The sequence below is a fragment of the Mobula birostris genome, chromosome 8 (genome assembly GCF_030028105.1).
Source record: "Mobula birostris isolate sMobBir1 chromosome 8, sMobBir1.hap1, whole genome shotgun sequence".
NCBI classification, from domain to species: Eukaryota; Metazoa; Chordata; class Chondrichthyes; order Myliobatiformes; family Myliobatidae; genus Mobula; species Mobula birostris.
In genome coordinates this window covers 88854086-88868843 of record NC_092377.1, presented here as the reverse complement: position 1 = coordinate 88868843, position 14758 = coordinate 88854086, and the positions used below count along the sequence as shown (strand labels likewise).

The 14758-nt window shown below is 43.0% G+C and overlaps 1 protein-coding gene across 3 annotated transcripts in view; it reads left to right on the top strand.

Moving 5' to 3' along the window:
- Positions 1-14758, top strand: part of esr1 (estrogen receptor 1) — a 204294-nt gene that overhangs the window by 166876 nt on the left and 22660 nt on the right. For all 3 annotated transcript variants that reach the window (XM_072265620.1, XM_072265621.1, XM_072265622.1), the window contains one exon: positions 6658-6796. In XM_072265620.1, coding sequence (XP_072121721.1) covers positions 6658-6796 — 139 coding nt within the window. The remainder of the gene's footprint in view (positions 1-6657; positions 6797-14758) is intronic.

Sequence of the window (14758 nt, the reverse complement as noted above, 5' to 3'; positions counted from 1 at the left end):
GGCAGTTTTACCTTGGCCTCTTGCTCTAAATCACACAGCCTTCACTCGATTTTCTTAGTACTCAAAATCTGCAAGCTTGTCCTATTTTTCAGTCCCATTTCCTCCCGGGAAGGTCTGGCATTGAAATGGTTGGCCCTCCTTTCAGCCTAGCCTTCATATTCTCTGTCAGACGGAGTACAGTTGCAAAATGTCTGAATCAGTGCTTCATTGCCTGCATCTTGATCACTCTCCTACCCTTGTGGAGAGAGAACTGCCTGCGTTCGCTGCACTTGACGACAGAGTTATTAGTGTGTTGGTTGTGGAATTAAATGTCAGAGAGGTTAGTAGAAGAACGTCCTTGCTTTCCTGTAAATAAAGCATGGGAGATTTTCCATTCATCTGAGAAATTGGATTGAACCTTGACTTAATATTTCATACAAAAAAAAAGGAAATTTTACAACACCACACGCATTGCAGTCATCTAGAAAAGGGCACCAAAGAATGGTGTTGAGGAATGCAATCTGTTCAGACCAAGCAAGAACAAAGCCAAGTGCTTTAGAATTGTAATGGTTCAGTAGGAGGCAAATCAGTTGTAGTTCCTGCCAGCTCCTTGTAGACTAATCCAGCTGGTCCCCGGTCCCTGCATTTTCCTCTCAACACTCAGCGTCTGTCCAAGTCCCTTCTGAAATTCCTCATTGATCCTGTTTCCACAGCCATTATCAGACAGTTTCTGCATAATAGATACTCTCTGTGAAATTCAAAATAAATTTACTCACACCATTTCTGCTTTATTTATTGTCACCCTGAAGCTGTGCCCTTTTATCCAGAGTGCTAAAGCAACAAATTCATCTTAGTAACCCATCTAAATCAGTCACAATCGTGTACACACCCTCTTTACTACCTTTCACCATTGTTTGCTTCAGGGAAAACCTCATTTCTTCACTGTGGGTGCTGGGTTCATGTAGTTTTTTTTTGTTTTGGGCAGGATGATGATGGTTATGTGACAAAAATGTGGATGGAGTTGAGATGGAATAGCAGAACTTGTTCGAAAGGCTGAATGGCCTGTTCCTGGACGTGTGTTCTTCACCTTTGAGTTGGCTGAGTGGTAGGCTCAGTTTAGGCTCCTTGTTTGTAAAATTATGACTCAGCTACACTGCTACATAGCACAAGTTTGGATTGTAGGTTTTCACAAATAAAATGAAATGACGTGCTTTACGTTTAATGAAATGCATAACACATTTTATTGAACTCCAAAACCTAAACACAAAAGTGCACTAGAAATCTTTACATAACAATGCCATCACATCAGACCAGCCTCTTAAACTGAAACACCCAACTCAATGTTGGTGCTTATGAATTGTGTGCATTTCTCCCAATTACGTTACCCTACAGGATCTTGGTCTGACCCAGAGGGAAGTGAACTCAGGGAGATCTGTCCTTAGATTCAGTTTACGTATCTGACACCCCTTGAAATTGTGAAAAGCATAGTATGGGTTTGCATTCCCTGGAGCAAAGAAAATGGGAGAAGTCCAGAATTTAGAAAAGGAGGTTTAAGAAACAGACAAGGAAAGGGAAAGTATGTCGGTGAGAAATATAAGAATAGACTGTAAGAACTTCTACAGAAATGTAAAAAGTAACAGATCAGCTAAAGGTAATGTGGATCCTTTAGAAGCTGAGATAGGAGATGTCATCTTCGGGAAAAGTAAATGGGAGGGGGAATTAAACAAATCATTTCTGCACATCTTCTTGAAAGAAAATACAGAAACCCTCTCTGAAAAAGTGGTAAATTAAAGATCCAGAGTGCAAAGTTAACCAAAATTAGTACTAGTTTAAAAAAAGTATCAGAGAAATTGACCATGGTCCCCCTGCTTCCATTAACACACTTGGCCTTGATTTCAGAGCTCCGATTAAACTCACAAGGTACCCAATTCTATGTTCTCTTTAAAATTACCAGTTCACAGGAGAACTTAGTGTGCCTCTATAAAATCTTTTTTTTAAGTGTGAATTAAAAGTTGAGCATTAATTGGAAATATCACTCAATAGTGCAGAAAATCTGCCAGTCTAGCACCACCGAAGTTCCAAGTGTACCAGATTAATGGAGTCTTACTGTTAAAAATGAAAATGACAGAAGTATTCAGTGTCTCGGGCACTGTGGAGATAGAAACAAACAAACATGTTGAGTCATTTCAATCCCCTTTATGTATGGCATCACAGCTTTCTTTCTCTGAATTCACTATAGACACCAAATGACATCCTCCTGTGCATTCTCCACCTTACACCATCCCTTATCAGTATCCTCTTCCAACTCCCCATCTTTTTCCCAGCTCTGCCACTAAATTCCCACATTCTGCAATTTTGTTTGTAAATCCCTGCTCAACTCCATTTCCTTTTATGGTTCTCCTTGGAACCATGCAACGTGGTTATGTTTTAGGCAGATTTTGATTGAATGTATTTATGCTTCACTGACTCCAGTAAAGCTTGGTGATAGGGATACAATTAATCTAAGTGAAAATTAAATCAAAGGCACATTTCCAAGTTCCTTTCTAAATGTGGTTAGAGTTTATAATATCTCTGAATAGATCCAAAGTGGAGATTGGTTCATTGTATTCAAATCTATGCATTTAAGTTTTCTGGTTTGGTGTGTTACAGGAATTGTCTCCCATGGCCCCACCCCTGTGCTCTTGTCATTTGTCATCCGGCATGTCTTTCATCATGTTGCTCAGCCTTCTCGTTAATTGGGGAGTGAATGGGCCTTTTGTAATCTGATTGGCTGGTTCTTGACAGTCACTGCAGTCCTTTGGTATCATGGATCCAATAAAGTCAAAGTTTTTTAGCTGACGATTAGCCTATGTTGCTTTAGAAGTAAAGAATAAAGCATTTCAAAATCGGAATCAAAAGAAAGTTTAATATCACTGGCATTTGCCGTGAAATTTGTTGACTTTGCAGTAACAGTACAGTGCAATACAAAATAACAGAGAAAGCAAGTGTGAATTACAATATGCATATATATAAAATAGTTAAATTAAATCAGTAGTGGAAAAATAAACTTAAAACAGTCATGAGGCTGTGTTCATGGCTTCAATGTCCATTCAGAAATTGGATGGTGGAGGGGAAGTATCTGTTCCTAAATCATTGAGTGGGTGCCTTCAGGCTCCTGTACCTCCTTCCCGACGGTATCAATGAGAACAGGGCACGCCCTGGGTGATGGGGGTCCGTAGCGATGGACTCTGCCTTTTTGAGGCATCACACCTTGAGGATGTCCTGAATACTACGAAGGCTAGTGCCCACGAGGGAGCTGACTCAGCTTACAACCCTCTGCAGCGTACTTGAATCCTGTGCAGTAGCCGTCCACCAGATGGTAATGCAGCCAGATAGAATCCTCTCCATGGTGCATCCATAGAAATTTGCGAGGGTCTTTGGTGACACATCAACTCTCCTCAAGTTCCCAATGAAATACAGCCATTGTCATTCCTTCTTTGTAGCTTTTTTATTTATTCATTTACGGGATGTGGGCATCGCCAGCTCAACCAGCATTTATTGCCCATCCCTAGTTGCCCTTGGGAAGGTGGTGATGAGCTGCCTTCTCAAACCGCAGCAGTCCCTGAGGTGTAGGTACACCCACAGTGCTGTTAGGGAGGGAATCCATGATTTTGACCCAGTGACAATGAAGGAACGGCGATATGCTTCCAAGTCAGGATGGTGAGTGACTTGGAGGGAGATTTCCAAGTGGTGGCGTTCCCAGGTATCTACTGTTCTCATCCTTCTAGAATATAGCGGTTGTGGATCTGGAAGGTGCTGCCTTAGGAACTTTGGTGTGTTGTTGCAGTGCATCTTGTAGATTGTACACTCTGCTGCAACTGTTTGTCGATGGTGGAGGGATTGAATGCTTATGGAAGGGGTACCATTCAAGTGGGCTGCCTTGAACTGGATGGTGTCAAGCTTCTTGAGTGTTGATGGAGCTGCAATCATCCAGGTGAATGGCAAATATTCCATTACACTCCTGACCTGAGCCTCGTAGATGGTGGACAGGCTTTGGGGAGCCAGAAGGAGAGTTACACGTAACAGAATTCCTAGCCTTTCACCTACTCTGGTAGCCACAGTGTTTATATGGCTAGATCTGTTCAGTTTCCTGTCAATGGTAACCCTGAGGATGTTGATAGTAGGAGATTCAGTGATGGTGATACCACTGAATGTCAAGGGATGATGGTTAGATCCTCTCTTGTTGGAGATGGTCATTGCCTGGCACTTTTGTGGCTCGAATGCTACTTGCCACTTGTCAGCCCAAGCCTGGATATTGTCCAGGTCCTGCTGCATTTGGGTATGAACTATTTCATTACCCAAGGAGTCACAAATGGTGCAGAACATTGTGCAGTCATCTGCGAACATCCTCACTTCTGACCTTATGATGGAAAGAAGGTCATTGATGAAGCAGGTCATTGATGGTTGGTCCTAGGACACTTCCCTGAGGAACTCCTGCAGTGATGTCCTGAGGATGAGATGATTGACCTCCAACCACCACAACCACCTTCCTTTGTGTTAGGCATGATTCCAACCAGTGGAGAGTTTTCTCCCTAATTCCCATTGACTCCATTTTAGTTAGGACTATCACTCTCACCTCACCTCTGGTATTTAGCTCTTTGGTCCACGTTTGGACCAAGGAGATGATGAGGTCAGGAGCTGAGTGGCCTTGATGGAACCCAAACTGGGCATCCGTAAGCAGGTTATTGCTGAGTAGCTGCTGCATGATAGCACTGTTGATGACCCCTTCCATCACTCTGCTGATGATTGAGAGTAGGCTGATGGAGCGGTAATTGGCTGGGTTGGACTTGTCCTGTTTCTTGTGTACAGGACATACTTGGGCAATTTTCCACATTTTCCACACAGCTGCATCAATATGTTTGGCCCTGGATAGTTCCTCAGAGATGTTGACACCCAGGAACTTGAAACTGCTCACCCTTTCCACTTCTGCTCCCTCTGAGGAATGGTGTGTATTCCCTCACCTTACTCTTTCGGAAGTCCACAATCAGTCCTTTGGTATTACTGACATTGAGTGCAAGGTTGTTGCTATGACACCACTCAACTAGCTGATAGATCTTGCTCCTGTATGCCCTCTCGTCACCATCTGAAATTCTGCCAACAATGGTTGTATCATCAGCAAACTTATAGATGACATTTGAGCTGTGCCTATCCACACAGTCATGGGTGTAGAGACAGTAGAGCAGTGGGCTACGCACACATCCCTGAGGTAGGCCGATGTTGGTTATCAGCGAGGTGGAGATGTGATTTCCGATTGGCACAGATTGTGGTCTTCTGGTTAGGAAGTTGAGGATCCATTTGCAGAGCGGAATATGAGAACTGAAGAAGACCATTAGAGCATGTTCTGACATTCAGATGGAACCTGATTTCTGTATCTAAGTTCCATTACATCATCACATTGCAGTTCAGATGAAGGGACTTGACCAAAACGTTGCCTGTCCATTTCCTTCCACAGATGCTGCCTGAACCGTTATGTTCCTCCAACAACTTGTTATTTGCTCCATTATCTTGCTTTTCCTTGTTATTTTCAAGATTAGTTCATTGTATATTGAACTAATCTCCACTATGAAGCTATTCAGAGATATTATAAACTTTGAACTAATTCAGAAAGGAGCTTGGAAAGGTGCCTTTGATTTAATTCACAATCAAGTTAGTTGTATCCCCATTACTAAGCTTTACTAGAGTCAGTGAACCATAAGTACATAAGCAAGAGTTGCCAAAAGCTTAAACATGGCTAGCAAATTTGGATCTGCAATATTTGGAGTTTAGAAGAATGAGAGAAAGACTTCATTGAAACATACAAGACCTTAAGGGATTATGACTTACATCAGTGAGAAAATCTTGAAAAAGGAGATATAGTGAAAAGCTAGTGGGTAGCTTGAAACTTGAGATATGTAGGAAGAGCTGGCGGAGTGCGGCGGAGCTTGCTACCCTCAGGAAGGAGGTACAGGAGACTGAGGGCAGACACTCATCGATTCCAGAACCTATCCAGATGGTTGTGCTGACTGGATCATTTGGAGTCATTAAAGGGGATGGAAGTATACTTTGGAAAGATCAGAGAACTGAGGACTATAATGAACTGGCAGAGCAGGCCTGAGACAAATCAGTCATGATCATATTGAACAGAAGCGCAGGCTTGAGGGGCTGAGTAGCCCATTCTTGCTATTTTCTTTTCCCTTGGTGCTTATCTTATATAGAAATATGATTATTAATTATCACTTTCAGTTCAGTGTCAATCTCAGTGATCTTTCAAAGGAGAGTTCTAGATATTCACTGACCTTTTTCTTCAGGATATCTTGAGTGAGTGGTCTCCAATTTCAAAGTTTTTCCCCTTTGTTCTGGACACCCCATTTTGGTGAAACCTCCATGATTCCTTAACTTAGCACATCTTGAATCTTTTATTAAGCCAGCACAAACCTGATCTGTCCAATGTGTTCTCACAATTTAACCCTTTTACCAAATATATTTTTTGATGAAGGTAATATTTGATAGATTGCTCCATTGACCAGTACTTTGTTTGGTTCACTGGAAAGGGTGCATTTGTTAGTAATGTGTGTAATTAGTGTCTTGTTTTCATGGTATGCAGTGTATATTCATCCCTAACACTATCTTCCCCCCAAACCCCCCATCCCCTATTTCCAGGATTTGTCGATTTAACCCTTCATGACCAGGTGCAACTATTGGAATGCTGCTGGTTAGAAATTTTGATGATTGGCCTTGTCTGGCGCTCCATGGAACATCCAGGAAAACTCATATTTGCTCCAGATTTGGTTTTGGAAAGGTATTTAACTAATTAGTTTGCACAGATGTAATGTTGGACTCTGTACATCTCTTGGGTGCATTAATGAAACACGTTACACTCATGCAAACTCTTCTTTTTCCTGATTATTCTCATTCTATCTTGTCTCACTAGGAGCACACAATACAAATCTCATTGAGTTAAACTAAAGAGCTGATCAGCACGATACAAACTGTGGTTCATTCCAGCTCCACCAGGGAGTGGGACAATGTTACACATGCCCCTACACCTCCTCCCTCACCACCATTCAGGGCCCCAAACAGTCCTTACAAGTGAGGCAACACTTCACCTGTGAGTCTATTGGGCTCCAGTGCGGCCTCCTCTACATCAATGAGACACGAAGTACATTGGGGAATTGCCTCGTCAAGCACCTTTGCTCTCTCTGCCGCAAAAGGCAATATTTCCCAGAGGCCACCCATTTCAATTTGACTTCTTTATTCCCATTCTGACATGTCTGTCCATGACCTCCTCTACTGCCATGATGAGGCCATACTCAGGTTGGAGGAGCAACACCTCATATTCTGTCTGAGTAACCTCCAACTTCATAGCATGAGCATCAATTTCTCTAAATCTAAATTCCGTGAAATTCAACTCCCACCCCTTCTCTCTTTTCCCATTCCCCATTCTGGTTCCCCTATCCCCTCTTTTCTTTCTGTCCAGTGATGTAGAGGAGGCCGCACTGGAGCCCAAGCAACTCGCAGTTAAAGTGTTGCCTCAGCTGCCCATTACCTCCCTCTGATATCTCTCCTCTTTTCCTTTCTTCCCAAAGGCTCTGCCCTCTCCTATTAGATTCTTTCTTCTTCAGCCCTTTACCTCTTCTGCATATCATCATCTCCCAGCTTTTTTCTTCATCCTCCCTCCTACACCATCCACAATTTCCCATCCCGGTCTCACCTGCCAGTTTGTTCTCCTTCCCCTGTCCCCTTACTTTCCAGTGCAGGTGAAGGGTCTCAGTCTGAAACGTTGACTGCTTATTCCCCTCCATAGATGCTACCTGACTAGCTGAGCTCTCCAGTGTTTTGTGTGTGTTGCTCAAGATTTCCAGCATCTGCAGAATCTCTTGTGTTTATACTAGCAAATGTCTCTTTGCTTCATTCAGCATGAAACCAGGAAGAACATCAGCACTTTTTCCAGCTAAACTTTGAAAGGATGAGCTATTTCCAGCCACTGCTCACCCCTATATCCCAGCAGATATCACAGAATGTGCAGGAGCTTAACAGAGTGTGTGGGCACTTAGTGTCGTGAACCTGATTTCCAGGCATAGACAGAGGTTGAACATGCTAATTCCACTTTGTGCAGTGGCTGGTTAAGCTTTTCCTGTAGATATCCAGTGTGGACATGAATCTGACATTTGGGCCCAAATCTCATTTGGTGACCATGGCAGCACAAAGCATTGTCTATTTCTTCCGAGTGTTCAGCTCCTAAACCAGTGACTAGGGAATGTTTCTTTATTTCCGTTATTGCGGAGTTAGGAAGAGTAAGAGCACTCCTCCTAACATTGAAGCAGTGAGCTTGTCCACATTCTGAAATCTTACTACCCTCCCACACACCCTGAGCTGTATCAGAATCCTTGGGCACATTGACCAATGTCTCCCTGTGTGGTCAGAATGGTGCCTGCACTGGGGCTGTCCCACACTGCACTGGGAAGCATTCCAATTTTGACTAGATCCAGTTTCCAAGGTTTAGGATATACAATCGCTGCTTCTCCTGACTGTGTATTATAGCTGAGGTGATTCTATATCTAGTCCCATTTTACCAGTTGTTTCTCATCTGGAGAAAGGAGTTCCTACACAGCCATGGAGCATAAACAAAGTCTCAGCTGCACCGTGCAGAGATTCTTTGGAGATCTAACATTGACACAGTAAATACTTTGCCCTTTATCATTTAATAGTTGCATAAAGAGATTAAGAAGTTGGATTGTTTAGGACTGATCAGCCTCACACTTGGCTATTACGGCTGCAGTGGGATAGAATTGTGAAGGAGGTTTGCTCAAATGAGAAAGAGATTGCCTGGCAGCCAGTTTAAAAATCAGTTTAAATGGAGATTTCCAACCACTTCCTGCTTGTTGTGTATGATTGGTCTGTTTCTGACAATGACTCAGTGATTGTAGGAACTTTGTACAGTGTTACTATCAATAGTGAGTGGTTCTTCTCTCCATTCCAGACATAGAAAAGCAGACAAAAAGTCTGCAAAAAGGGGCATAGATGAAGAAACAGAAGAGTATAACGACCAGGAAGGGCTGAGCTCTATGGTTTGGATAAGGAAGTCTGAGATGTGATCCATTGGAGTTCCTTAAAATTGTGAAGGAGTTTGATCAGTTAATCAGCGTTTTGCTATGTCTTCCAAAAAGTGTTTACATTTCAGGAGTCCATGAGCGATGAAAAGCAAATCTAGGGGTTATGAATGAATGTCATGATTAGTACTCATGAGGAATTTGAGAAGAACTTCCTTGCCAGAGTGTTGACCTCACTTTATTCTGCATTTTGTTACTATTTTCCCGTCGTACTCCTTCAAGGCACTAATGTGATGAAATGATCTGTATGGGTGGCATGCAAAACCAGTTTTTCACTGTAACTTGGCACATGTGACAATAATAAACCAATTTATCAATTTAGTTGGGGCAAATATTGGGAGTGAATTTATCAATGCAACACAGAAAGTATCCTATCTGGATACATAATGGGTTGATATGCAAAGCTCTGCACGTGACTGCAAGAAACTATAGAGTTGTGGACAAAGCTCAGCACGTCACAGAAAACAGCCTCCCCTCCGTGGACTCTGTCTATACTTCTCACTGCCTCTGCAGAGCAGCCAGCTTAATCCAGGATTTCACCCACCTCAGATATTCTCTCTTCTCCCCTCTTCCACTGGGCAGAAGATACAAAAGCCTGAAATCATGTACCACCAGGCTCAAGGACAGCTCCTACACCACTGTTATTAGAATCATAGACTCACAGAAATCCACAGCACATTACAGGCCCTTCAGCCCACAATGTTGTGCCGACCATGTAACCTACTCTAGAAACTGCCTTGGATTTTCCTACCACATAGCCCTCTATTTTTCTAAGCTCCATGTACCTACCTAAGGGTCTCTTAAAAGACCCTGTTGTATCCACCTCTACCATTATTGCTGGCAGTGTATTCCACGCACCCACCACTCTCTGTGTGAAAAAAGTTACCTCTGACATTCTCCCTTGTGCCTACTTCCAAGCGCCTTTAAGCTATGCCCTCTCATGCTAGCCATTTCAGCCCTGGGGAAAAGCCTCTGGCTATCCACACAATCAATGCCTCTCATTATCTTGTACACCTCTACCAGGTCACCTCTCATCCTCCATCACTCCAAGGAGAAAAGGCCCAGTTCACTCAACCTATTTTCATTAGGCATGCTCCCCAATCCAGGCGACATCCTTGTAAATCTCCTCTGCACCCTGCACTGTTATAAGACGATTGAACAGTTCCCCGTTGCATAGAGTCCCTTGAACCTTATTGTTTCACTGTACTGCACGTTCCCTGTGACCATTACACTTTATTTTGCTTACTGGTATTATTCCACCTCAATGCATGGTGTAATGATTTAATCTTCTGAACAGTAGGCTAGATAAGCTTTTCACTGTATCTCAGTGCATGTGACAGTCATAAACCAAATTGCCTCTTTTAGGGGCAACTTGATAGTTACACAAGGGGAAGAAAGATTAGGCCATGTTGCTGTGGTCTGAGAGGGTAGTGGGGTGAGGGGCTTAGGTGTGACATGAACTCTGGCATGCTTCAGTTTGATCCAGAATTGGCTTGGTAATAGGAGGTAGAGGGTGATAGTGGGGGGTTGTATTTGTGATTGGAAACCTGTGATCCCTAGTGTACCCTGCTGGTTAATGCTGGAACCCTGATTGTTATAGATGGCTTGCTCATGAATGCAGGAGATGTGATGAGCAAGTACCCATGAAATGTGGTGGGGTGGATAGTGAGGTAGGTGGTCTTAGGCAAAAGGGCGATATTGATGAGTTGGTTCATGGAAAGAGCAATGGCGGATGGAATTTAATTCTGATGCATATGATGCAATACATCTTGGGAGGACAAGTAAGGCTTGGACTTGTTCTATGAATGGTAACACCCACGGGAGTATTGAGGGATGCTGGTCTTTGAGTCCATGGATCCCTGAATGTGGTATCACATTGGTAGGGTGGTGAAGAAAGAGAAAGTGTTTCCCTTCATTGACCGGGATACAGAATATAAGAGCAGAAAGGTGTGGTCACAGCTGGAATATTGTGTACGATTCTTGTTACTGCAGTAAAAGAAGGAAATGATTGTTCTGCAGATGGTGCATGTGAAATTCACCAGGATATCGCCTGGGTTTCAGTTGTAAGGAGATACCGGAGAGGTTAGGTTTGCTTTCCTTGCAGGGGAGGAAGCTAAGGGAGGACCTGATTATGTTATGCAAAAAGATGAGGCATTTGGATAGGTAGGTAATAGGAAACTTCTCCCCATAGCAGAGGCATCTGTATCCAGAGGAGCTTGGTTTAAGATTAGGGGTAGAGGATTGAGAAGAATGTCTGGGTTGATAACTAAATTAAAACACTTAACAAAAAATGTAATAATCTCTGAATTGTTACCTGAGCCATGTGCAAATTGGCAAAGGATTAATGTGATCTGAAAGTTAAATGCGTGGCTCAAAAATTGTTGCAGGAGAAGTTGGACATCGGCACCAGTTTTGGGGAAGGAGGGAGCTGTTCCAATGGGGCAGGCTATGAACCATGCTAGGACCAGGGTCCTGGTGAATCGCATAACTAGGGATGTGGATAGGGCTTGAAACTAAATAGTAAGGGAGTGGGTTCAACAGCGTGGAAAAATAGGGATAAAGTGAAAAGGAAGGAGAGTGAGGAGAGGTTACTGAAGTCTGGATAAAGAATAAGATATAAAGTTTAGAAATTGATAAGTATCTAACTTCAGGCATCATAGAGACAAAATTGAAAAGAAGGGTGGTGAATACGAGACTGAAGGTGTAATATTCGAATACATGCAGCATTCAAAATAAGGTCAACGATCTTGTAGTGCAGTTAGAGACGGGCAGGCATGACACTGAGCATCACTGAGTCATTGTTGAAAGAAAATCTTAGTTGGGAGCTTAACATCCAAGGATGCACATTGTATCAAAAGGACGGGCAGGTGGCCAGAGGGGTGGTTTATCTTAGTTGGTAAAAAAATGGAATCAAGTCCTCAGAACATTGTGACATAGAATCAGACGATGTAAAATCCTTGTGGGTAGAGTTGAGAAACTGCAAAAGAGAAAAAAAACACCCTGATGGGAGATATAGACAAGCATCTGTGCAGTAGCCAGGATGTGGGGTACAAATTCCAACGGGAAATAAAAAATGCGTGTAAATGGATTAATTCAATATGCAGGCAGCCTAGGGAAAATAAGGTTGGTGCCAGATCTCAAGAGAAGGAATTTATAGAATCCTATGAGATGGCTTTTTTTTCAGAGCAATTTGTGGTTGAGCCCATTAGGGGAACGACAATTCCGGATTGAGCATTGTGTAATGAACCAGATTTGATTAGGGAAGGTGAAGGAACCCTACAGAGGCAGTGATAAATTTGCCCAGCAGTTTGAGAGAGAGAGCTAAAATCAGGTGTCATCTGTATTACAGTTGAGTAAAGGAAGCTACACAGACATGAGAGAGGAGCTGGACAAAGTTGATTGGAAGGGGGAAGCTAGCAGGGATGACTGTAGAGCAGCAATGGCTGGAGTTTCTAGAAGTAATTCAGAAGACGCAGGATCGCTTCATCTCAAAGAATAAAAAGGGAGGATGAAACAACTGTGGCTGACAAGGGAAGTCATAAAAGCAGAGGACATACAATATAGCAAAAATTAGCTGGCAGCTTGAGGATTGGGAATTTTTTATAAATGAGCAGAAGACACTAAAAAAGCTATAAAGAGAGAAAAGATGAAATGTGAAGGAGGGCTTGCCAATAATAAAAAAGAGGATACCAAACATTTTTACAGATTTATAAAGAGTAAGAGAGAGACAGGAGAGAGAGACGGCTGGAAAATAATGCTGGGGAGGTAGACAAAGAAATTACAGACAAACTTAATTCACTGGGGAAGAGACCAGCAACATGCCAGAAATTCAAAAGCGTCACGGGGAAGAAGTGACTGGAGTCATTATCACTAAGGAGAACTTGTTTAGGATGCTGAAAGGTCTGAAAGTAGATAAGTCACATGGAACAGATGGACTATAACCCAGGGTTTTGAAACAGGTAATAAATTTATGGATGACACAAAGATTGGGGGTGGAGTGCACAGTGAGGAAGGCTATTAGAGCTTGCAGCAAGATTTGGACCAGCTGGAAAAATCGACTGAAAAATGGCAGATGAAATTTAGTGCAGACAATTGCTTGTCAGCAGAACCGACCAGGCTAGGTAGGGCACTAAGGAGTGTAGTAGAACAAAGAGATCTGAGAATAAAGGTCCATAATTCATTGAAAGTGGCTTTATAGGTAAACATAGAAGCATAGAAAATAGTTGCAGGAGTAGGCCATTCGGCCCTTCGAGCCTGCACCGCCATTCAGTACGATCATGGCTGATCATCCAACTCAGAACTCTGTACCTGCCTTCTCTCCATACCCCCTGATCCCTTTAGCCACAAGGGCCATATCTAACTCCCTGTTAAATATAGCCAATGAACTGGCCTCAACTGTCTCCTGTGGCAGAGAATTCCACAGATTCACCACTCTCCGTGTGAAGAAGTTTTTCCTCATCTCGGTCCTAAAAGGCTTCCCCTTTATCCTCAAACTGTGACCCCTCGTTCTGGACTTCCCCAACATCGGGAGCAATCTTCCTGCATCTAGCCTGTCCAATCCCTTTAGAATTTTATACGTTTCAATAAGATCCCCCCTCAATCTTCTAAATTCCAACGAGTACAAGCCTATTCGATCCAGTCTTTCATCATATGAAAGTCCTGCCATCCCAGGAATCAATCTGGTGAACCTTCTTTGTACTCCTTCTATGGCAAGAATGTCTTTCCTCAGATTAGGGGACCAAAACTGCTCACAATACTCCAGGTGTGGTCTCACCAAGGCTATTTACAACTGCAGTAGTACCTCCCTGCTCCTGTACTCGAATCCTCTTGCTATGAATGCCAGCATACCATTCGCCTTTTTCACCACCTGCTGAACCTGCTTGCCCACTTTCAATGACACCCAGGTCTTTTGCACTTCCCCTTTTCCTAATCGGCCACCATTCAGATAATAAACTGTTTTCCTGTTCTCGCCACCAAAGTGGATAACCTCACATTTATCCACATTAATTTGCATCTGCCATGAATTTGCCCACTCACCTAAACTATCCAAGTCACCCTGCATCCGCTTAGCATCCTCCTCACAGCTAACACTGCCGCCCGGCTTCGTGTCATCCGCAAACTTGGAGATGCTGCATTTAATTCCCTCGTCTAAGTCATTAATATATATTGTAAACAACTGGGGTCCCAGCACTGAGCCTTGCGGTACCCCACTAGTCACTGCCTGCCATTCTGAAAAGGTCCCGTTTATTCCCACTCCTTGCTTCCTGTCTGCCAACCAATTCTCTATCCACATCAATACCTTATCCCCAATACCATGTGCTTTAAGTTTGCACACTAATCTCCTCTGTGGGGCCTTGTCAAAAACCTTTTGAAAATCCAAATATACCACATCCACTGGTTCTCCCCTATCCACTCTACTAGTTACATCCTCAAAAAATTCTATGAGATTTGTCAGACATGATTTTCCTTTCACAAATCCATGTTGACTTTGTCCGATGATTTTACCACTTTCCAAATGTGCTGTTATCACATCTTTGATAACTGACTCTAGCATTTTTCCTACCACCGATGTCAGGCTACCCGGTCTATAATTCCCTGGTTTCTCTCTCCCTCCTTTTTTAAAAAGCGGGGCTACATTAGCCACCCTCCAA